We start from the raw sequence: 25,212 nt of genomic DNA on the forward strand, positions 1-25,212 counted from the left end.
GTTTCCCACAGGGACAGGCTGCCGGGAGCACTTCCTGTCTGGGGAGTATTTAAGTCAGGCGCGGGCTCTTCCAGTTCCTGTTTTGCCATGAGGCTGAAATAAAAAGCTGTTCTGTCTACTAGCTCTGGTCTCGACTCCCACGTTTGCCGCGGTATCTCAACACTGGTGACCCCGACGCTCAGGACGAATCCTAAGCTAGCATGGCGGATACAAACGCAGTCACGGTTAAATTACCAGACTTTTGGGAAAACTTGTCCGAAGCCTGGTTCGTTCAAGCCGAGTCCAGATTCCGGCTGAAAGGCATCACAGGTGACACCACGAAGTACGACTACCTCGTCTCCTCGCTCATGTACGCTACCGTCCCCAAAGTTTGGGCAGCGCTGCAGGACCCACCATAGACTGGCAAGTACGAACATCTGAAGGCTGCGCTCCTTAAAAAATTTCAAACGTCCTCTTACCAGCGCCACTGCCAACTCCTTGACCTCCCCGGTCTCGGTGACGCTTCACCATCAGACCTGCTTTCCCACATGCTGTCCCTCGTGGACGACAAGCCCCCCGGCGCCCTCTTTCGCACGCTTTTCATTCGGCAGCTTCCCGCCAGCATCCGCCCGCTCATTGTGGAGTCCGGCTCCATGGACCTGAATGACATAGCAGAAAAGGCCGACCGGCTGCTCTCTGCACAGTCCGCGCGCGACGTCACGCCCGGCCTCGCGGCAACGACCACGCGGTCTCCCCGGCCCACCAGGCCCGCCCGCCCTACCACTCCGGGCCACTGTTACTACCACACCCATTTTGGCACTAAGGCCCAACGCTGCACGCCACCGTGTACCTTCAATTCCCCCCCCGCACCGGCCCCTGCGATGGCCGTGGGGCAAAAGGGGCCTCTACTGTACGTCACTGACGACAGAACCAACCGCCGATTTCTGTGCAACACAGGGGCCCAGCACAGCATCACCCCCGCCTCCGCCCTCGAAATCCAACGCGGCACACAAGGTATCACGCTGGCCGCCGCCAATGGCTCGGACATCCGCACATATGGCACCCGCATGGTCACGCTCGTCCTCGCGGGCCGCCGCTACCGCTGGGAGTTCCTCACCGCCGAGGTCCTCTGCCCACTCATCGGCGCCAACTTCCTACGCGCCCACGGCCTCCTTGTCGACATTCCGAGGCACCGCCTCGTCGACGCCAACACTATGGCCACCATCCCCGGCGCCTTTACCCCGGACCGTTCGGCCGGCCTGACGACCTACTGCCTCGCCAGGGCCGTGGACGACTACTCGGCACTCCTAGCCGAGTTTCCCGCCCTCACCAACCCGACCTTTTCGGCCAAAGCCGCCAAACACGGGGTGGAGCACTATATCCCCACCACCGGTCCTCCAGTTTCTGCCCATGCCCGCAGGCTCAACCCGGCCAAGCTGGAAATCGCGCGGGCCGAGTTCACCACCATGGAACAACTCGGCATCATCCGCCGCTCCAGCAGCCCCTGGGCCTCGCCCCTCCACATCGCCCCCAAGCCCGGCGGAGGCTGGCGCCCTTGTGGGGACTACCGCCGCCTTAACGACGCCACCACCCCTGACCGATACCCGGTGCCTCACATCCAGGACTTCTCGGCCCGACTGGCCGGACGAACCGTCTTTTCCAAAGTCGACCTGGTGCGCGGTTACCACCAAGTCCCCGTACACCCCGCGGACATCCCCAAAACGGCCGTCATCACCCCATTCGGCCTGTTCGAGTTCCTGAGGATGCCCTTCGGCCTCAAGAATGCAGCCCAGGCTTTCCAGCGCCTTATGGACTCGGTCCTGCGGGACCTGAACTTCCTATTCGTCTATCTAGACGACATTCTCGTGGCCAGCTCCTCCAAACAAGAACACCTCGAACACCTTCGCGTCCTGTTCGGGCGCCTAGCCCAACACGGGCTCATCCTCAGCCCGGCGAAGTGCCAATTCGGCCTAACCGAGATCGATTTTCTCGGTCACCACATCACCCCTGCTGGGGCCGTCCCCCTGCCCAACAAGGTGCAGGCCGTCCAGCAGTTCCCCCGCCCCACAACCATCAAGGGCCTCCAGGAGTTCCTCGGGATGGTGAACTTCTACAACAGGTTCATCCCCAGAGCTGCAGCCCTCATGAAGCCCCTATATGACTCCCTCCGAGGTAAATCCGGCAAGATGGCCATAGCCTGGACCACTGACACGTCAGCCGCCTTCGATGCCACCAAAAACGCGCTCGCCGACGCCACTCTGCTCGCGCACCCGAGGGCCGACGCCCGGGTCGCGCTCACCACCGACGCCTCCGACCACGCGGTTGGGGCCGTGTTCGAGCAGTGGGTTAATGGCACGTGGCAGCCACTTGCCTTCTACAGCCGCCAACTGCGCCCCCCGGAGGTCAAATACTCCACTTTCGACCGCGAGCTTCTCGCGCTCCACCTGTCGGTCCGCCATTTCAGGTTCCTCCTGGAAGGCTGCCCCTTCACCGCGTACGTGGACCACAAGCCACTCACATACGCGATGGCCAAGCACACCGCACCCTGGTCCGCTCAGCAGCAATGCCAGCTCGCACCCGTGTCCGAGTTTACCACGGACATCCAGCACGTCTCCGGTAGAGACAATGTTATCGCCGACTGCCTTTCCCGTCCCGCCATCTGTGCGAATCACCTCGCGGTCGACTACACGCAACTAGCAGCGGCCCAGCTCACGGACCCAGACCTCCTCTCGGCGGCTACCAGCCTGCCAGGGCTACGCCTAGCCAAGGTCGCGCACGGGCCCGAAGCCACGGCAGTTACTTGCGACATCACACTCAGCCAACCCAGGCCGGTCGTCCCTGAAACCTGGCACTGCCGCGTCTTCGACGCGCTCCACGGGCTCTCCCACCCGGGTTCCCGCGCGTCCGTCAAACTCCTCTCCCAGCGTTTCGTCTGGCGCGGCCTCAGCAGAGATGTTCGGACTTGGGCCACCTCCTGCCTCGCCTGCCAACGGGCTAAGGTACAACGGCATACAAAAGCACCCCTGGGAGACTTCGAGGTACCCAGCCGCCGCTTCGACCACGTACACGTCGACATCGTCGGGCCCCTGCCGCCATCGCAAGGCCAGACTTATCTCCTCACGATGGTCGACCGCTACACACGCTGGCCTGAGACAGTGCCGCTGACCTCCACCACCACAGCCGACATCGCCAGGGCGTTCGTTAACACCTGGGTAGCGAGGTTCGGCGTACCGGCCGACATAACCTCCGACAGAGGCGCCCAGTTCACCTCCGAACTCTGGACGGTCACAGCACGCAACCTCGGTGTGACGCTCCACCGAACCACGGCGTACCACCCGCAGGCCAACGGGCTTTGTGAACGCTTCCACCGGTCACTCAATGCCTCACTCCACGCCGGCCTGCAGGACAGTACCTGGACTGACCGCCTACCGTGGGTACTACTAGGCCTACGCACCGCGGTCAAAGAAGACCTCCAGTCCTCGGCAGCGGAGTTAGTCTACGGACAACCGCTGCGCGTCCCAGGCGAATTCCTTCCGGAGGCTACCACGCCTTGGTCGGCCGACCAGCAGCGGCTCAACTTTTTCTCTTCCGCTCAGCAGTTCGCCCCACTTCCTGTCAACCGACACGGCGAACTCGCACCTCACGTTCCGCCAAATTTACAGCAGGCGCGCTTCGTCTTCGTGCGACACGATGTGCACCGCAGACCCCTGCGACCCCCGTACGACGGACCGTACGAAGTACTACAAACCGGGGACAAGGTCTTCAAGCTGCGACTCGGCGACAGGGTCGAGACAGTCTCCATCGACCGGCTCAAACCAGCACACACAGAACCAGGGGAACAGGTCCCCGTGGCCCGGCCTCCAACTAGAGGCCGTCCCGCCAGCAAGCCAGCACAGCCAGCGGCGAACCGCCAGATCCCGCCAACTAGACCGGCGATCACGCAGAGCCGCTGCGGCAGAACCATCAGACCACCGTCACGACTCGTCCACTCCTCCTAAGTGGATTCTGGGGGGAGCTCTGTGGCGACACGCCACCACTGGACACAATCCGCTCACGGCGGTACGGACAGTTTAAGCAGACGCCCCCAACCGGGGGCCCTTTCCTCCAGCAACTTGTTTCCCACAGGGACAGTCTGCCGGGAGCACTTCCTGTCTGGGGAGTATTTAAGTCAGGCGTGGGCTCTTCCAGTTCCTGTTTTGCCATGAGGCTGAAATAAAAAGCTGTTCAGTCTACTAGCTCTGGTCTCGACTCCCACGTTTGCTGCGGTATCTCAACACAAGCGTCTTTTGATTTGCTAACATTTTTCAGGAAGCAATAATGGTCTTTTCTGTGTGTATGCAAAATAACAACAGACACTAATGGAAGAATTATAAATGAAGATATCTTGTAGAATTTTAGCTATTAACACACATAGGAACAGAAGGAGGCCATTGAGCCCCTCGAGCCTGTTCCGCCATTCGATGAGATCATGGCTGAGCTGTGACCTAACTCCATATACCCCCCTTTGGCCCATATCCCTTAATACCTTTAGTTAACAAAAAGCTATCAATCTCAGATTTAAAATTAACAATCAACTGCAGTTTGCAGAAGAGAGTTCCAAATTTCTACCACCCTTTGTGTGTAGAAGTGTTTCTTAATTTCACTCCTGAAAGGTCTGGCTCTAATTTTTAGACTATGCCCCCAGTCCTAGACTCCCCAACACAAATAGTGTGTGGTAAATAACTCGTTAGTCTATGACCTGTCAATCCAGCTTCTTGTGAGGTTCAAAAGTGCATGCTTTAATTTGATCTGAAGCATTTTAATACTAAAAAAATTCATTTGTTCTGGAATTCCATATAAATGCTCTTCGCTTTCAGTATGGCCATTTCACAGGGGTCCCATCACGGACAGAGGGCAGCACTTACAAACAGAAAGTCATTGCGGTTATTTGACAGGCCAGTGACACTGTCAATCATAGAAAGCACCATGTTAGGCTCCATTAGGTCCAACATGGGCTGCTGTTCATTGGACTCAGAAAGCAGCATTCAGTTTATCCCAGGGCAGGCCAGCCACAATTGAATGGAAACCAGCATTGATAGGGCACCAGCATTGATTGGACACCAGCATTGATAGGACACCAGCATTGAATGGACACCAACATTGAACGGACACCAGCATTGAATGGACACCAGCATTGAATGGACACCAGCATTGAATGGACACCAGCATTGAATGGACACCAGAATTGAATGGACACCAGCATTGAATGGACACCAGCATTGATTGGACACCAGAATTGAATGGAGTCAGGCATTGAATGGTCACCAGCACTGATTGGATATAAGCTTTGAATGAAGACCAGCATTGAATGGACACCGTGACTGAAAGGACACCAGCATTGACTGGCCACCAGCATTGAATGGCCACCAGCATTGAATGGATAGAAGCATTGAATGGACACCAGCATTGAATTGACACCAATATTGAATGGAAATCAGCATTGATTGAACACCAGCATTGAATGAACACCAGCATTGAATGGACACCAGAATCGAATGGACACCAGCACTGAATGGACACTGCCTTTGAATGGACACCAGCATTGAATGGACACCAGCATTGAATGGACACCAGTACTGAATGGACACCAGCATTGAATGGACACCAGCATTGAATGGACACCAGCATTGAATGGAAATCAGCACTGAATGGACACTGCCTTTGAATGGACACCAGCATTGAATGGACACCAGCATTGAATGGAAATCAGCATTGATTGAACACCAGCATTGAATGAACACCAGCACTGAATGGACACCAGCATTGAATGGACACTGCCTTTGAATGGACACCAGCATTGAATGGACACCAGCATTGAATGGACACCAGCATTGAATGGAGATCAGCATTGAATGGACACCAGCATTGAATGGACACCAGCATTGAATGGACACCAGCATTGAATGGACACCAGCATTACATAAGAACATAAGAACATAAGAAATAGGAGCAGGAGTAGGCCAATCGGCCCCTCGAGCCTGCTCCGCCATTCAATAAGATCATGGCATTGAATCGACACCAGCATTGAATGGACACAGGCATTGAATGGACACCTGCATTGAATGGACAGCAGCATTGAATGGACATCAGCACTGAATGGACACCAGCATCGAATGGACACCAGCACTGAATGGACACCAGCACTGAATGGACACCAGCATTGAATGGACACCTGCATTGAATGGACAGCAGCATTGAATGGACACCAGCATTGAATGGACACCAGCATTGAATGGACACCAGCATCGAATGGACACCAGCACTGAATGGACACCAGCATTGAATGGACACCTGCATTGAATGGACATCAGCACTGAATGGACACCAGCATTGAATGGACACCAGCATTGAATGGACACCATCATTGAATGGACACCAGCATTGAATGGACACCAGCATTGAATGGACACCAGCACTGAATGGACACCAGCATTGAATGGACACCATCATTGAATGGACACCAGCATTGAATGGACACCAGCATTGAATGGACACCAGCACTGAATGGACATCAGCATTGAATGGACACCAGCATTGAGTGGACACCAGCATTGAATGGACACCAGCATTGAATGGACACTGACATTGAATGGACACTGGCATTGAATGGACACCAGCATTGAATGGACACCAGCATTGAATGGACACCAGCATTGAATGGACACCAGCATTGAATGGACACCAGCATTGAATGGACACCAGCATTGAATGGACACCAGCATTGAATGGACACCAGCACTGAATGGACACCAGCATTGAATGGACACCAGCATTGAATGGATATCATCTTTGAATGGACATCATCATTGAATGGACACCAGCATTTAATGGACACCAGCATTGATTGGACATCAGAATTGAATGGAGTCAGGCATTGAATGGACACCAGCACTGATTGGATATAAGCTTTAAATGGACACCAGCATTGAATGGACACCGCCATTGAATGGACACTAGAATTGAATGAACACTTCGGACCTGCGGGAGACTCGGCGGAGCGGCCAGTTTAAAAGAGGCACCAGAGACCAGGTAGGCCTCAGAGCGTTGAGAGCGGACCTGCGGGTGACTCGGCGGAGCAACAAATTTAAAAGAGGCACCAGAGACCAGGTAGGCCTCAGCGCGGTGAGAGCGGACATGCGGGAGACTCGGCGGAGCGGCGATTTTAAAAGAGGCACCAGAGACCAGGTAGGCCTCAGAGCTGTAATGTATGTACCTTTAATTGGGGAACTACTTTTTACAGCTCATGTATACTGTAGTACCGGCAGTGACCACACCTGTATATAACGCTGAGTAGTAATCTGTACAGTTCAGTTGCAGTCTGAGCCATGTTGAGTAAACACCTATTGTACCGTTCTCCGCAGTCTGTGTCTCATTATTACACGGATGTAACATTGGCAACGAAGCAGGTTCGAACCTACCTGCAACTCTGCATCACCTCCCGGGGATTCGTTCCTGGAGATCAGTGGATTGGAGGTCAAGGCCAGAGACTCGGGCATCGACCACGGGCAACCGCCCAGTCATCCAGCAGAGACTCGAGAATTGCGGGGGAGGCTGTCGAGAGCCAGGCTTGGCTTTCCAGTCGAGGTGGTCCAGCGAAACGGGCTGGCAACAGGTAGTGCGCAGAACCCTCCTGGACAGCGGCGGGCTAGAGCCCAACCGAGCGGCACAGCAAAGGGCCGAGCAGCGTCGACGGGGGAGAGAGAGAGGGGGCAGAGCGCATAGGGCGCAGCTGGTGTTCAGGGGACGAGCAGTGTCGGAGAGAGGGAGAGAGAGATGTGCAGAAACCCGCGAGGCGCCGCCATTGCCACGAGGACCGCCGAGAGCGGTGTTGGCAAAAGCGCAGGAGAATCGCGCAAAACCTACAGGGCGCAGCCATTGCCACGAGAACCGCCGGGAGCGGTGTTGGCAGCAGCGGGGGAGGAAGGAAAGTGCGGGAGACGCCATTTTAAGCCATTGGGAGACGTCATTTTAAACCACACCCAAAATGCCGAAGAGTGGCAGTATCACCGCATTTGACAATGAAGTCGAAGATTGGACTACATATGTCGAACGAATAGAGGTGTACTGCAAGGCAAATGGGGTGTCAGATGACAAGAAAGCGTCGGTATTGTTAAATTTAATGGGTGCAAAGACGTATGGTTTATTACAAAATCTAGTAACCCCAACGAAGCCAATGGAAAAGAGTTTTGAAGACATAGTAACGATACTAAAGGAACATTTAAACCCCACACCGCTGCTGATAGCAGAAAGATTCAAGTTTCACAAACGGAACCAGCATAAGGATGAAAGCAATGCTGATTATTTAACAGAACTGCGCAAACTATCGAAACACTGCCAGTTTGGAGCGGGACTGACAGCTGCCTTAAGGGACAAGTTTGTGTGTGGGCTTCAAAGGGAAGGAACCCAGAAATGGCTTTTATCTGAAAAGGACCTTACGCTAGAAAAGGCTTTCAGCATTGCGGTATCATATGAAGCAGCAGCACAGGGCGCTGCAGAGATACAACAGAGACCGCAAGACTATGGCACAAACGAAATGTCATATGGAACAGAGAAGTGCTATCGCTGCGGCAGAACAACACACGACCAGAATGATTGCTGGTTCAAAGACAAAGTGTGCAGACAGTGTGGAAAAGTAGGACACATAGCACTAGTCTGCAGGTCGGGAAAGAAAACCAGCAATAAGAAACCGACCAAAGGAAAGTACCAGAAGGTACATAAGATGATGGAGAATAGTTCAGATGAACAAAAGAGTGATAACGACTCCGAAAGCAGGGAACTGAGTTATCTGAAACTACATAATGTGATCACAACGGAGGATCACCGAACCATTTGGGTCACTCTCAAGATAGCAGGAGTCCAGGTAAAGATGGAATTGGACACAGGATCAGCCCTAACAATCATAAACCGACGGGACTACGAGCGGCTATTTTCACACATACCCTCGAGAGACACAAAAATTATTTTGAAGACGTACAGGTAGCATCTAGCCCAGAAACAGTAGCATCGGAAGCTGATGAACCAACCGACGACAGGGGGCCAGAATCGCCTCCGCACCAAGGGCAAGACACTCGGGAAAGGCGCTATCCAGAAAGGATCAGGAAGCCTCCCCAAAGACTGAATTTATAAATAGACTATTTTCAGCTACTGTTGCATGTTAAAAGTGTTAATTGTAATTAGTTTGATATTTAATTGTTAAATGAGTGTTATGGTACTGTTAATCTAAAAGGGGAGGAATTGTAATGTATGTACCTTTAAGTGGGGAACTACTTTTTACAGCTCATGTATACTGTAGTACCGGCAGTGACCACACCTGTATATAACGCCGAGTAGTAATCTGTACAGTTCAGTTGCAGTCTGAGCCACGTTGAGTAAACACCTATTGTACCGTTCTCCGCAGTCTGTGTCTCATTATTACATGGACGTAACAAGAGCGGCGGCGGCGGACCTGCGGGAGACGAGGTGGCTGAGCGGCGGTGAGGTATAAAACCAGTGGCAGAAACTAGGTAGGCTTTCCAATCTCCGAACTCAGAGGGAGGGAGAGAAGTAAAAAGTAATCGAAGTGTGACGTCACCAGAAAGCAGGTAAGTGATTGGTTGTTGAGTATTTCTCTCTTTTTAAACTTTAACTCTGTGATTTATAGTTTTTGAGCTCTCTGTGGTGTAGTGGGAACTGTTGGTAAACCAGGGCCCTTAAATATACCATTTAACTGTAGTGTAATTGGTGGGATTGATTTGATGTAATTTAATTTCAATTAATTAAAGGGTAAGTCATGGCAGGACAGCCCGGCCCCGTGGTATGCTCCTCTTGCGCTATGTGGGAACTCAGGGACACTTCCTGTGTCCCTGACAACCATGTGTGCAGGAAGTGTGTCCAGCAGCAGCTACTGGCAGACCGCATTGCGGCACTGAAGCTGCAATTGGATACATACTGGACCATTCGCGATGCTGAGGATGACGTTTAAGCAGTTGGTCACACTGCAGGCAAAGGTTGGACAGGCAGAAAGGGAAGGGGAGACCAACAGACAGAGTACTAGGCGCAGGCAGATAGTACAGGGGTCCCCTGTGGACATCCCCCTCTCAAACAGATACACCACTTTGAGTACTGTTGGGGGGGATGGCTTATCAGAGGAAGGCAGCAGCAGCCTACTTCCTGGCACCAGGGGTGGCTCTGCTGCACAGGATGGGAGGAAAAAGAGGGGTAGAGCTATAGTAATAGGGGATTCTATTGTAAGGGGAATAGATAGGCATTTCTGCGGCTGCAAACGAGACTCCAGGATGGTGTGTTGCCTCCCTGGTGCAAGATTCAAGGATGTCTCTGAGCGGCTGCAGAACATTTTGGAAGGGGAGGGTGAACAGTCAGTTGTCGTGCTGCATATAGGTACCAAGGATATAGGTAAAAAATGGGATGAGGTCCTAAAAGTTGAATATAGGGAGTTAGGAGGTAAATTAAAAAATAGGACCTCAAAGGTAGTAATCTCAGGATTGCTACCGGTGCCACGTGCTAGTCAGAGTAGAAATAGAAGGATATTTCAGATGAATACGTGGCTAGAGGAATGGTGCGAGGGGGAGGGAGTTAAATTCCTGGGACATTGGAACCGGTTCTGGGGGAGGTGGGACCAGTTCAAACCGGACGCTTTGCACCTGGGCAGGGCCGGGACCGATGTCCTAGGGGAAGTGTTTGCTGGTGCTCTGGGGGAGGGTTTAAACTAAAATGGCAGGGGGTTGGGAACCTGAGCAGGAAGACAGAGGAAAGGGAAACAAGGAAAAAAACAAAAGATAGGAAGGAGAAAAACAAAAGTGGCAGTCAGAGAAATCAATGGTTTAAATCAAACATGGCCACAGTAAATAATAATTCTAATAGGTCTAACAGTGTTAAAATAACAAGCCTGAAGGCTTTGTGTCTCAATGCGAGGAGCATTCGTAATAAGGTGGATGAATTAGCTATGCAAATAGAGGTAAACAAATATGATTTGATTGGGATTATGGAAACATGGCTCCAGGGTGGCCAAGGCTGGGAACTCAACATCCAGGGGTATTCAATATTCAGGAAAGATAGGCAAAAAGGAAAGGGAGGTGGGGTAGCATTGCTGGTTAAAGAAGGGATTAACACAATTGTAAGGAAGGATGTTAGCTCTGATGATGTGGAATCTGTATGGGTAGAACTGAGAAATACCAAGGGGCAGAAAACGTTAGTGGGAGTGGTATATAGCCCTCCAAACAGTAATGCAGAGGTTGGGGATGGCATTAAAAGGGAAATTAGAGAAGCGTGCAATAAGGGCACAGCAGTCATCATGGGTGACTTTAATCTACATATAGATTGGGCTAACCAAATTAGTAACAATACTGTGGAGGAGGAATTCCTGGAGTGTTTACGGGATGGTTTCCTGGACCAATATGTTGAGGAACCAACCAGAGATCAGGCCATCTTAGACTGGGTATTATGTAATGAGAAAGGAGTAATTAGCAATCTTGTTGTACGAGGCCCCTTGGGTCGGAGCGATCATAATATGATAGAATTCTTCATTAAGATGGAGAATGAAGTAGTTGACTCAGAGACTAGGGTCCTGAATTTAAATAAAGGAAACTACGATGGTCTGAGGTGCAAGTTGGGTAGGATTGATTGGGGAATGTCACTCATAGGGTTGACGGTGGATAGGCAATGGCAAAAATTCAAAGACCGCATGGATGAACTGTAGAATTTGTTCATCCCAGTTTGGCATAAAAATAAAACAAAAAAGGTGACTCAACCATGGCTAACAAGGGAAATTAGGGATAACATAAGATCCAAGGAGAGGACATATCAATTGGCCAGAAAAAGCAGTAAACCTGAGGATTGGGAGCAGTTTAGGATTCAACAAAGGAGGACAAAGGAATTAATTAAGAAGGGGAAAATAGAATATGAGAGTAAGCTTGCAGGGAACATAAAAACTGACTGTAAAAGCTTTTATAGATATGTGAAGAGAAAAAGATTGGTGAAGTCAAGCGTAGGTCCCTTGCAGTCAGAATCAGGGGAATTTATAATAGGGAACAAAGAAATGGCAGACCAATTAAATACATATTTTGGTTCTGTCTTCACAAAGGAGGACACAAATAACCTCCCAGAGATGTCGGGGAACATAGGGTCTGATGAAAGTGAGGAACTGAAAGAAATCAGTATTTGTAGGGAAATGGTGTTAGGGAAATTGATGGGATTGAAGGCCGATAAATCCCCAGGGCCTGATAATCTACATCCTAGGGTACTTAAGGAAGTGGCCCTAGAAATAGTAGATGCATTGCTGATCATCTTCCAACATTCGATGGAATCTTGAACAGTACCCATGGATTGGAGGGCAGCTAATGTTACCCCACTATTCAAAAAGGGTGGTAGAGAGAAAACGGGGAATTATAGACCAGTAAGCCTGACATCGGTAGTGGGGAAAATGCTAGAGTCCATTATAAAAGATGTAATAGCAGAGCACTTGGAAAACAGTGACAGGATCGGACAAAGTCAACATGGATTTACAAAAGGTAAATCATGCTTGATTAATCTACTGGAATTTTTTGAGGATGTAACTGGTAAAATAGATAAGGGAGAACCAGTGGATGTGGTGTATTTGGACTTTCAGAAGGCTTTCGATAAGGTCCCACATAAGAGATTAGCATGTAAAGTTAAGGCACATGGGATTGGGGGCAAGGTATTGACTTGGATAGAGAACTGGTTGGCAGACAGAAAGCAAAGAGTTGGAATAAATGGCTCTTTTTCCGAGTGGCAGGCAGTGACTAGTGGGGTACCGCAGGGATCGGTCCTTGGACCCCATCTATTCACAATATATATTAATGATCTAGGCAAGGGAACTAGATGTAATATCTCCAAATTTGCATACGACACAAAGCTGGGTGGGCGTGTGTGCTGTGAGGACGATGCCGAGAAACTCCAGGATGATTTGGACAGTTTGGGTGATTGGGCAGAAGCATGGCAGATGCAATATAACATGGATAAATGTGAGGTTATCCACGTTGGTGGCAAAAACAGGAAGACAGATTATTATCTGAATGGCAATAGATTGGGAGAAGGGGAAGTGTAATGAGACCTGGGTGTCATTGTGCACCAGTCGCTGAAGGTAAGCTTGCAGGTGCAGCAGGCGGTTAAGGAGGCAAATGGTATGTTGGCCTTCGTAGCGAGAGGGTTTGAGTACAGGAACAAGGATGTCTTGCTCCAGTTGTACAGGGCCTTGGTGAGACCGCACCTTGAGTATTGTGTGCAGTTTTGGTCGCGTTATCTGAGGAAGGACGTTCTTGCCATGGAAGGAGTTCAGCAAAGATTCACCAGGCTGATACCTGGGATGGCAGGAATGATGTATGAGGAGATATTGGGTCGATTGGTCTTACACTCGCTGGAGTTTAGAAGAATGAGAGGGGATCTCATTGAAATTTATAAAATTCTGACAGGACTGGACAGACTAGATGCAGGAAGGATGTTCCTGATGGTCGGGGAGTCCAGAACCAGGGGTCACAGTCTAAGGATAAGGGGTAGGCCATTTCGGACAGAAATAAGGAGAAATTTCTTCACCCAGAGAGTTGTGAACCTGTGGAATTCTCTACCACAGAAGGCAGTAGAGGCCAATTCATTAAATATATTCAAGAAGGAGTTGGATATATTTCTTAAGGCTAAAGGGATTAAGGGGTACGGGGAGAAAGCAGGGACTGGGTACTGAATTAGGATGATCAGCCATGATCGCATTGAATGGCGGAGCAGGCTCGAGGGGCCGAATGGCCTACTCCTGCACCTATCTTCTATGTTTCTATGTTTCTATGGACACTACCAGTGAATGGACACTGCCATGGAATGGACACCAGCATTGAAAAGACACCAGCATTGAATGGACACCAGCATTGAATGGACACCAGCATTGAATGGACATCATCATTGAATGGACAACAGCATTGAATGGACAACAGTAATGAATGGACATCAGCATTGAATGGGTGCAGCATTGAATGGATACCAGTATTGATTAGACATCAGCATTGAATGGACACCAGCATTGAATGGACACCAGCATTGAATGGACATCAGCATTGAATGGACACCAGCACTGAATGGACACCAGCACTGAATGGACACCAGCATTGAATGGACACCAGCATTGAATGGACACCAGTATTGAATGGACACCAGCATTGAATGGACACCAGCATTGAATGGACACCAGCATTGAATGGACACCAGCATTGAATAGACACCTGCGTTGAATGGACACCAGCATTGAATGTACACCAGCATTGAATGGACACCAGCATTGAATGGACACCATCATTGAATGGACACCAGTACTGAATGGACACCAGCATTGAATGGACACCAGTACTGAATGGACACCAGCATTGAATGGACACCAGCATTGAATGGACACCAGCATTGAATGGACACCAGCATTGAATGGACACCTGCGTTGAATGGACACCAGCATTGAATGGACGCCAGCATTGAATGGACACCAGTACTGAATGGACACCAGCATTGAATGGACACCAGCATTGAATGGACACCAGCATTGAATGGACACCAGCATTGAATGGACACCTGCGTTGAATGGACACCAGTACTGAATGGACACCAGCATTGAATGGGCACCAGCATTGAATGGAAATCAGCATTGAATGGACACCAGTACTGAATGGACACCAGCATTGAATGGACACCAGCATTGAATGGACACCAGTATTGAATGGACACCAGCATTGAATGGACACTAGCATTGAATGGACACCAGCATTGAATGGACATCAGCATTGAATGGACACCAGCATTGAATGGACACCTGCGTTGAATGGACACCAGCATTGAATGGACACCAGCATTGAATGGACACCAGCATTGAATGGACACCATCATTGAATGGACACCAGCATTGAATGGACACCAGTACTGAATGGACACCAGCATTGAATGGACACCAGTACTGAATGGACACCAGCATTGAATGGACACCAGCATTGAATGGACACCAGCATTGAATGGACACCAGCATTGAATGGACACCTGCGTTGAATGGACACCAGCATTGAATGGACACCAGCATTGAATGGACACCAGTACTGAATGGACACCAGCATTGAATGGACACCAGCATTGAATGGACACCAGCATTGAATGGACACCAACATTGTAACCAAAATTAAAGTTCCGCTCCTAAATTCCAGTGTTCCGTTCTCAGCTTATATGCGGGGCAAAAATATTTGAGTGATTTCATTAGCACCCCTGCTTTTAGATACTGAATCTTGATTGTTAGTTTGCAGATGTCTCGCAGTACATTTACTTTTTCACTGGTACATTCTGTACATGGTCACTTGCGGTTTTTGTTGTTGTTGTACAATAAATGCATACAACTGAGTGGGTTACTAGGTCAGTCCAGAGGGCATTAAAGTGTCAGTTGTGAAGACTAGAACAGCTTGGGAATAGCAAATTGCCTTCCCCTGAAAGCCGCTGGTGAGACAGTTGTGTGTTTTCTATTGCAGTCTGACAGTTTTCCAGAACCAGACCACAAACCTGCGGCAATGGGAGCTGAACGCATGGGGCGGGGGGAGGGGGGGAGGCGGGGGGGGTGTGTGGGGGGGGGTGGTAATTTTGACTTTTGTCGATAATGTAAAATGGGGGCGATATCGGATCAGCCGCCCAGTACACATTTCTTTTAAAAGTCCACGGTAATTAAAATCGGGAGATATATACAACTGTGGTCTAATCTGACTTCGCCCGGTTTACACCATCGGCCGAAGTCAAATAACCTCCTCATGCTGTTTAGATTGGGAGTCTAGTATGTAGATACATAGAAGATAGGAGCAGGAGTAGGCCATTTGGCCCCTCGAGCCTGCTCCGCCATTTAATGAGATCATGGCTGATCATCCAAATTCAGTACCCTGTCCCTGCCTTCTCCCCATATCCCTTGATCCCTTTAGCCTTAAGAAATATATCCAACTCCTTCTTGAATATATTTAATGAATTGGCCTCCACTGCCTTCTGTGGTAGAGAATTCCACAGGTTCACCACTCTCTGGGTGAAGAAATTCCTCCTCATCTCTGTCCTAAATGGCTTACCCCTTATCTTTAGACTGTGACCCCTGGTTCTGGACTCCCCGGCCATCGGGAACATCCTTCCTGCATCCAGTCTGTCTAGTCATGTTAGAATTTTATAAGTTTCAATGAGATCCCCTCTCATTCTTCTAAACTCCAGCGAGTATAAGCCCAGTCGACCCAATCTCTCCTCATACGTCACTCCTGCCATCCCAGGTATCAGTTTGGTGAATCTTCGCTGAACTCCCTCCATGGCAAGAACATCCTTCCTCAGATAAGGCAACCAAAACTGCACACAATACTCAAGGTGTGGTCTCACCTAGGCCCTGTACAACTGTAGCAAGACATCCTTGTTCTTGTACTCGAACCCTCTCGCTACGAAGGCCAACATACCATTTGCCTTCTTAACCGCCTGCTGCACCTGCTTGCATATCCATTACACTGCGATGTTGAAAGCATGATGATATGTCTAGATGTAAATCTTTATTTTATAAGAACGTAAGAAATAGGAGCGGGAATAGGCCACTTGGCCCCTTGAGCCTGCTCCGCCATTCAATAAGATCATGGCTGACCTTGGGCTCAAAGCCACTTCCCTGCCCGCTCCCCATAACCCTTCACTCCCTTATCTTGCAAAAATCTGTCTATCTCCACCTTAAATGTATTTAATGACCCAGCCTCCACAGCTCTCTGGGGCAGAGAATTCCACAGATTTACGACCCCCTGAGAGAAGAAATTCCTCCTCATCTCAGTTCTAAAAGGGCGACCCTTTATTCTGAAACTGTGCCCCCGAGTTCTAGATTTCCCCACGAGGGAAAACATCCTCTCTGCATCTACCATATATATATATATTTTAACTATATAACAACAACAACTGGTATTTATATAGCGCCTTTAACGTAGTAAATTGGCCTAAGGCACTGCAAAGGAGTATTGTAAGACAAAAAATTTGACACCGAGCCTCATAAGGAGAAATTAGGGCAGGCGACCAAAAGCTTGGTCAAAGAGGTAGGTTTTAAGGAGCGTCTTAAAGGAGGAAAGAGAGGTAGCGAGGCGGAGAGGTTTAGGCAGGGAATTCCAGACCTTAGGGCCTAGGGAACAGAAGGCGCGGCCACCAATGGCTGAGCGATTATAATCAGGGATGCTCAAGAGGGCAGAATTAGAGAAGCGCAGATATATAATATATAATACATTTATATAAATTTTATGTTGCAATTTTGCTGTCAGTTTGACGTTTTCTGATTATTCATAAGGTTGGAATAAAACAAATGCATTATAGTTAATAGTCAGGTAATTATCAATAATTACATAATACGCATGAGCTCCTACCTTTTAAATGATGTCATTCTACAGTGGTTGTCCTTGTAACCTGTAATAAATCAGATAAATAGGTTAATTGAATGGTAGTTAATGTCCTTGAAACACAGCAGGTAGCACAAATTATGACTTACATTCTTCCTATTTCTATATCACAAAATATTTGACAAACCTTCCAATAATAACTAGAGTGAAATTACTGCTGGCTCAAAGGAGACTCAATCCTGTATATGGACTGATTTTTTAAAAATTCATTTTTGTCCATCCCTAATTGCCCTTGAGAAGGTGGTGGTGAGCCGTCTTCTTGAACCGCTGCAGTCCGTGTGGTGAAGGTACTCCCACGGTGCTGTTAGGGAGGGAGTTCCAGGATTTTGACCCAGTGATGATGAAGGAACGGTCAATATATTTCCAAGTCAGGGTGGTGTGAGTGACTTGGAATGGAACTTGGAGCTGGTGGTGTTCCCATGCCCCTGCTGCCCTTGTCCTTCTAGGTGGAAGAGGTCGCGGGTTTGGGAGGTGCTGCCAAAGAAGCCTTGGCGAGTTGCTGCATTGCATCTTGTAGATGGTACACACTGCAGCCATGGTACGTCGGTGGTGGAGGGAGTGAATGTTTAAGGTGGTGGATGGGGTGCCAATCAAGCGGGCTGCTTTTTCCTGGATTGTATCGAGCTTCTTGAGTGTTGTTGGAGCTGCACTCATCAAGGCAAGTGGAGAGTATTCCATCACACTCCGGACTTGCGCCTTGTAGATGGTGGAAAGGCTTTGGGGAGTCAGGAGGTGAGACACCTGCTGCAGAATGCCCAGCCTCTGACCTGCTCTTGATTATTCATACTTAAGTGCAGAAACCATCTCACCCAATCAGGATATCTGGTACTTATTCCAACACATTTCTGACCAATAATGTATGTACGTTTTTGCCTCCTCCCCTGTTTTTTGTTGTAGTTGGCCAGTCCTGCAAAGGATTTTTGCCCATTGTCTCCCCGCCCTTTCTCTTATTTCGTGGGAGGTTTCTACCCAGGCTAACTTGTCTTTTACTTTTCAAATGCTAACGTACCAATTGCGTATTCCCATCATTTTCTTTTGTTTTATTTTCAGGTTTCAGCCTCGTTAATTTTTTTTCAAATCCTGAATTAAGGAGAGAGAGAGATAGCGATAGAGAGAGAGAAAGAGACAAAGAAAGAGAGAAAGAAGGAGAGACAGAGAGAATGAGAAAGAGTGAGTGAGAAAGTGATAGGAACAGACAGAGAAACACAGAGGAAGAGACAAAGGGAGAGAGCAATGGAGTAAAAAGACAGAATGAGAAAGAGACAGAGAGAGAGAGATAGAGAGAATGTTGGAAAACTGTACCTTTTTGCTATGTAAGCTTTGGCAATATGGTTCTCTGTAAACTTTCATGCCAATAAAGCATTTGAACTGAACTGAACTGAACTGAACTGAGAGAGTGAGTGAGAAATGGACAGAGGGAGAGAGAGAAAGTGAGGAAGAGACGGGGCCACGATTTTGCCGACCGAGATCGGTCCGGTGCGGCCGGGGTCGGTGTCGCGGTCCCAGCCTGCTGCCTACTGCGGCCCACATGCTCCAAGTGATTTTACATTAATAGGGCTTGTTAAGCCGGCCCTGCGAGGTTCCCGGCCAATTAGTAGGAAGCGGGTCTGATGACGTCATCTGATGACGCGTCATCAGCCGGTTTCCTTAGAGGGGCCATGTCCAAATTGATTTTGACAGTAGTGCTGTCAGTGTTCTACAGCATTGAGGTGCTCCAAACACTGACAAGCGCTGCACAAAGATGCACGGCAGCACCCAGGCTTTCCCACAACTCCCTCCATATGCTTATGGAGGGAGTCACAGCACACAGGCAGGCTCTGTTCCCTTCCCACGGGCGGAAGAGACCTCCGCAGGAGATCAACATAGAAACATAGAAAGATAGGAGCAGGAGTAGGCCATTTGGCCCTTTGAGCCTGCTCCGCCATTCAATATGATCATGGCTGATCCTCTATCTCAATACCATATTCCCGCTCTCTCCCCCTACCCCTTGATGCCTTTTGTGTCTAGAAATCTATCTATTTCTTTCTTAAATATATTCAGTGACTTGGCCTCCACAGCCTTCTGTTGTAGAGAATTCCACAGGTTCACCACCCTTTGAGTGAAGAAATTTCTCCTCATCTCAGTCCTAAAAGTCCTACCCCACATCCTGAGACTGTGACCCCTCGTTCTAGACCCCCCAGCCAGGGGAAACATCCTCCCTGCATCCAGTCTGCCTAGACCTGTCAGAATTTTATACGTTTCAACGAGGGCAGCACGGTGGCATAGTGGTTAGCACTGTTGCCTCACAGCGCCAGGGACCCGGGTTCGAATCCAGCCTTGGGTGACTGTCTGTGTGGAGTTTGCACATTCTCCCTGTGTTTGCGTGGGTTTCCTCCGGGTGCTCCGGTTTCCTCCCACAGTCCAAAGATGTGCGGGTTAGGTTGATTGGCTATGATAAATTGACCCTTAGTGTTAGGGGGATTAAATACGTGGGGTTACGGGGATAGGGTGGGATATGTGTCGGTGCAGGCTCGATGGGCCGAAATGGCCTCTATCTGCACTGTGGGGTTTCTGTGATTCTGTGATTCAATGAGATCCCCTCTCATTCTTCTAAACTCTAGTGAATACAGGCCTAGTCAACCCAATCTTTCCTCATACGTCAGTCCTGCCATCCCAGGAATCAGTCTGGTGAACCTTCGCTGCACTCCCTCTATGGCAAGTATATCTTTTCTTAGGTAAGGAGACCAAAACTGCACACAATACTCCAGGTGCGGTCTCACCAAGGCCCTGTACAACTGTAGTAAGACATCCTTGCTCCTGTACTCAAATCCTCTTGTAATGAAGGCCAACATACTATTTGCCTTCCTAACTGCTTACTGCACCTGCATGTTTGCTTTCAGTGACTGGTGTACATGGACACCCAGGTCCCTCTGTACATCAACATTTCCCAATCTATCAACATTTAAATAATACTCTACCTTTCTGTTTTTCCTACCGAAGTGGGTAACCACATTTATCCACGTTATACTGCATCTGCCATGTATTTGCCCACTCACTCAACTTGTCTAAATCGCCTTGAAGCCTCTTTGCATCCTCCTTACAACTCACAATCCAACCTAGTTTCATGTCGTCAGCAAACTTGGAAATATTACATTTGGTTCCCTCATCCAAATCATTGATATACATTGTGAATAGCTGGGGCCCAAGCACTGACCTCTGCGATACCCCACTAGTCACCTCCTGCCACCCCGAAAAAGACCCATTTATTCCTACTCTCTGTTTCCTGTCTGTTAACCAATTTTCAATCCATGCCAGTATATTACCCCAAATCCCGTGTGCTTTAATTTTGCACACTAACCTCTTATGTGGGACTTTATCAAAGGCCTTCTGAAAATCCAAATACACCACATCCACTGGTTCTCCCTTATCTATTCTACCAGTTACATCCTCAAAAAACTCCAGCAGGTTTGTCAAACACGATTTCCCTTTCATAAATCCAAGTTGACTTTATCTAACCCCCTTGATATTTTCTGAGTGTCCTGTTATCACATCCTTTATAATAGACTCTTGCATTTTCTCTACTACTGATGTTAGCCAAACTGGTCTGTAGTTCCCTGTTTACTCTCCCTCCCTTTTTAAATAGTGGGGTTACATTTGCCACCCTCCAATCTGCAGGAACTGTTCCATAATCCATAGAATTTTGGAAGATGACAACCAATGCATCCACTATTTCCATGGCTACCTCTTTTTGTGCTCTGGGATGCAGATTATCAGGCCCTGGGATTTATCGGCTTTTGGTCCCATTAATTTCTCCAGCACTATTTTTTTACTAATACTGATTTCCTTTAATTCCTCCTTCTCACTAGACCCTTGGTTCCCGAGCATTTCTGGGAAGTTATTTGTGTCCTCTTCCATGAAGACAGAACCACAGTATTTGTTTAATTGCTCTGCCATTTCCTTGTTCCCCATTATAAATTCTCCCATTTCTGACTGTAACGCAGCCTGGTTACACATTGCACAGGAGGGCACAAGCAGGGATTTCATCAGGAGGACCAGGCTGCAGTTGCGCAAGTCTTTCAAAGATCTCAGTAGATCACAAAGCGTTACTGCCAAGCCACACTCAACCTCATCTGCTGTGCCACTTATCACATCCACATTACTCTGTCTTCCCTACCCTACTCTTGCACATCTTTACTCACACCAACTTACTTTGCACCTCTACCAGTCCCTCTCTAACTACATTCTTCTCTTCTTCTTCTTAGGCAGTTCCTCAGAACCGAGGATGACTTGCTTCCACACTAAAAATGAGTTCTCAGGTGACTGATGAGTCCAATGCGGGACCTACAGTCTCTGTCACAGGTAGGGTAGACGGTGGTTGAAGGGGCGGGTGAGTGGGTGGGGTGCTTGGGTTGACTTGTGCTCCTTCCGCTGTTTGTGCTTGGCTTCCGCTTGCTCCCGGGGAAGAGACTCGAGCTGTTCGGCACCTTCCCCGATGCTTCTCCTCCACTTTGTGCGGTCTTGGGCCAGGGATTCCCAGGTGTCGGTGGCGATGTTGCACTTTCTCAAGGAGGCATTGAGGGTGTCCTTGAAGCATTTCTTCTGCCCACCTGGGGCTCTCTTGCTGTGTCGGAGCTCCAAGTAGAGCGCTTGTTTTGGGAGTTTCGTATCGGGCATGCGGACGATGTGGCCCGTCCATCGGAGCTGATCGAGCGTGGTCAAAGCTTCAATGCTGGGGTGTTGGCCTGAGCGAGAATACTGACATTGGTGCGCCTATCCTGCCAATTAATTTGCAGGATCTTTCGGAGGCAGCGTTGGTGGTACCTCTGCAGTGCTTTGAGGTGCCTGCTGTACATGGTCCATGTCTCTAAAGCATACAGGAGGGCGGGTATCACTGCTGCTCATGAGCTTAGTGCTGGGTTTGAGGTCCTGGTCTTCAAACACTCTCTTCCTCAGGCGACCGAAGGCTGCACTGGCACACTGAAGGCGGTGTTGGACTTTGCCATCGACGTCTGCCCTTGTTGACAGTAGGCTCCCGAGGTATGGAAAGTGGCCCACATTGTCCAAGGCCTCGTCATGGATTTTGATAATCGGGGGGGCAGTACAGTGTGGCGGGGGCAGGTTGGTAGAGTACCTTTGTCTTACGGATGTTTAGTGTAAGGCCCATGCTCTCGTACGCTTCGGTGAAGGCATTGACGATGGTTTGGAGTTCGGCCTCAGAGTGTGCGCAGATGCAAGCATCGTCTGCGTACTGTAATTCGATGACAGAGGATGGGAGGTTCTTGGATCTGGATTGGAGGCGACAGAGGTTGAACAGTTTCCCGTTTGTTCTGTAGTTTAGCTCCACTCCAGTGGGGAGCTGACTGAGGGTGAGAAGGAGCATTGCAACCAGGAAGATCGAGCATTGGTGCGATGACACAGCCTTGCTTGACCCTGGTCCGTACATGAATTGGGTCTGTGGTCGATCCGTTGGTCAGGATCATGGCTTGCATGTCGTCGTGAAGCAGGCGGAGGATGGTGACAATCTTTTGAGGGCAGCCGAATTTGAGGAGGACACTCCATAATCTCTCACGGTTGATGGTGTCGAAGGCCTTTGTGAGGTCAAAGAAGGCCATGTACAGCAGTTGATGCTGTTCCCTGCATTTCTCTTGTAGTTGACGCGCAGTGAAGATCATATCCATTGTGCCCCTTAGTGGGCGGAATCTGCATTGCGACTCTGGGAGGAACTCTTCAGCCATTGGGAGAAGGCGATTGAGGAGGATTCTTGCGATGACTTTCCCTGTGGCAGACAGTAGGGAGATAATCTACATTATCACTTCCCCTCTCACTAGGCACCCCTCACACTCACCCACATTCTTCTGCAAGCTTACGAATTAACAACACACAAGGGTAGGCACTTGTGTGGTTTAGCCAATGTTCATGTGAAGTTTCTGTTAATGTGTTGTCAAACATTGAAATCTATAGTTTCAACACTTTACCTTATTGGACAGATCTATGCTCACATTTAGAAGTGTCTTAGTGAGTTCCAGTGAATGTTGAAACATAACTTCCCCCCCACCCCCACCCCCCAATTGTGATGAGTGTGAAAGGAATGGCTTGGACATTGTAGGGATGCTTTATGGTGCTGGTGTGGGGTGCTGTCAACCTTGTGCATCATGTGGCAGCCAGGGTGTACAGCGCCATGGTGATGCCATCGCTGGCCTCCCAGGCAGCAATGCTGTCGGGTGCTGATGCCCTGTGTCCTGTGCAGCATCAGGTGATTGCAGAGAAGGTTGGTGTTGTTGTTGTTGGTGATGTTGGTGTGCCTGGTGATGTTGGTGCTGGGGCTGATCGTGAAGGGATTTAGGGGACCAAGGTGAGATTTTTTCAAGGGCACCGATGTTTCTGGAATAGATGGCAGCTGAAGTTGAGATGACAGAAGCGATCTGTCAATGGTGAGAGAGCTTGCTCCAAGGAGGTGACAGTGGATAGAGAGTTTACTCCAAGCACTTCCAAACTGCATATATATCAAAAGTGTCTTCCGAGTCCTGAAGGCTCAAGCTTCTGACATTGGAAAGTGAACAGCTGTGAAATGGTAGCTTTCATACCACTTTTGCAGCTGTCACCTATTCACAGCAATGGGGAGACATAGAGAACCCGAGCTACATAAGAACATAAGAAATAGGAGCAGGAATAGGCCACTTGGCCCCTCGAGCCTGCTCCGCCATTCAATAAGATCCTGGCTGATCTTGGGCTCAAAGCCACTTCCCTGCCCGCTCCCCATAACCCTTCACTCCCTTATCTTGCAAAAATTTGTCTATCTCCACCTTAAATGTATTTAATGACCCAGCCTCCACGGCTCTCTGGGGCAGAGAATTCCACAGATTTACGACCCTCTGAGAGAAGAAATTCCTCCTCATCTCAGTTCTAAAAGGGCGACCCTTTATTCTAAAACTTTGCCCCCGCGTTCTCGATTTCCCCTACGAGGGGAAACATCCTCTCTGCTTCTACCTTGTCGAGCCCCCTCAGTATCTTATTTGTTTCAGTAAGATCATACCTGACGTGATCTCCAAACGATGCGAACCTCATTAAGAAAAGTGGTAAAATAGAAATAGGCTGGCAAAATAGTAGTTAACAAGCTCTTAACAAGCATTTAACCATCTTAAATGCCTCCCCCGCCGCTTGGTGTCGGGTCTGTGCTGAAATCGCAGACCCGACACTTTGGAAATTTACATGGAGGTGAGTTCGGAGCGGGCTCCCAATCCGCTGTCAATCATTCCGACTCCGAACCCGCCCTCTGAGCGCTGGCAAAATCGCGGCTAGGGAGTGAGAAAAAGACAGAGAGTGAGAAAGAGACAGAGAGAGAGAGATAGAGAAAGAGTGGGAGAGCGAGAGAGAGAGAGACAGAAACATACAGACTTGTTGTGACTTTATTCAGTTTCACTGGAGTGCTGCAATGTACTTTCAGTAAGTCTCCCACATTTATTTTAAAAAGCTGATTATGGACTGAACTCACCTCTCTGACTTCTTGCCGTGAAACTGCAAAATAAAGCAATGGTGATACCGGTTTACGACACAGTTATAGAGTTTATGGAACATCTTTTAAATATTCATTGGCTATGCCGATTGACAGTAAATATCTAAGTAAAGAGTTTATAACTATCAGGACAGACTGAACAGGTTGAAGCCTGTTTCTTTAGAAAAGAGAAGGCCGAGGTGATAGAGGTTTTTAAAATTATGAAGGGGTTCGATAGGGTAGAGATAGAGAAGATGTTTCCTCTTGTGAGAAGACCAGAACTAGGGGCCAAAAATATAAGATAGTTACTAATAA

The 25,212-nt window shown here is 49.1% G+C and overlaps 1 protein-coding gene across 3 annotated transcripts in view; it reads right to left on the bottom strand.

Annotated features, from left to right (window-relative positions):
* Positions 1 to 25,212, bottom strand: part of LOC147095909 (uncharacterized) — a 78,842-nt gene that overhangs the window by 9,396 nt on the left and 44,234 nt on the right. For 2 of the 3 annotated variants that reach the window (XM_085974921.1, XM_085974920.1), the window contains one exon: positions 17,394 to 17,433. In XM_085974921.1, the coding sequence (XP_085831047.1) occupies positions 17,394 to 17,433 (40 nt within the window). Of the gene's footprint in view, positions 1 to 17,393; positions 17,434 to 24,897; positions 24,921 to 25,212 lie in introns of all 3 variants that reach the window. The other variant, XR_015074839.1, reaches the window with a different exon arrangement.

Source organism: Somniosus microcephalus, unplaced genomic scaffold (genome assembly GCF_052327205.1).
Source record: "Somniosus microcephalus isolate GS21.2 unplaced genomic scaffold, FLI_Smic_1.0 unresolved_chr1, whole genome shotgun sequence".
Taxonomy (NCBI): domain Eukaryota; kingdom Metazoa; phylum Chordata; class Chondrichthyes; order Squaliformes; family Somniosidae; genus Somniosus; species Somniosus microcephalus.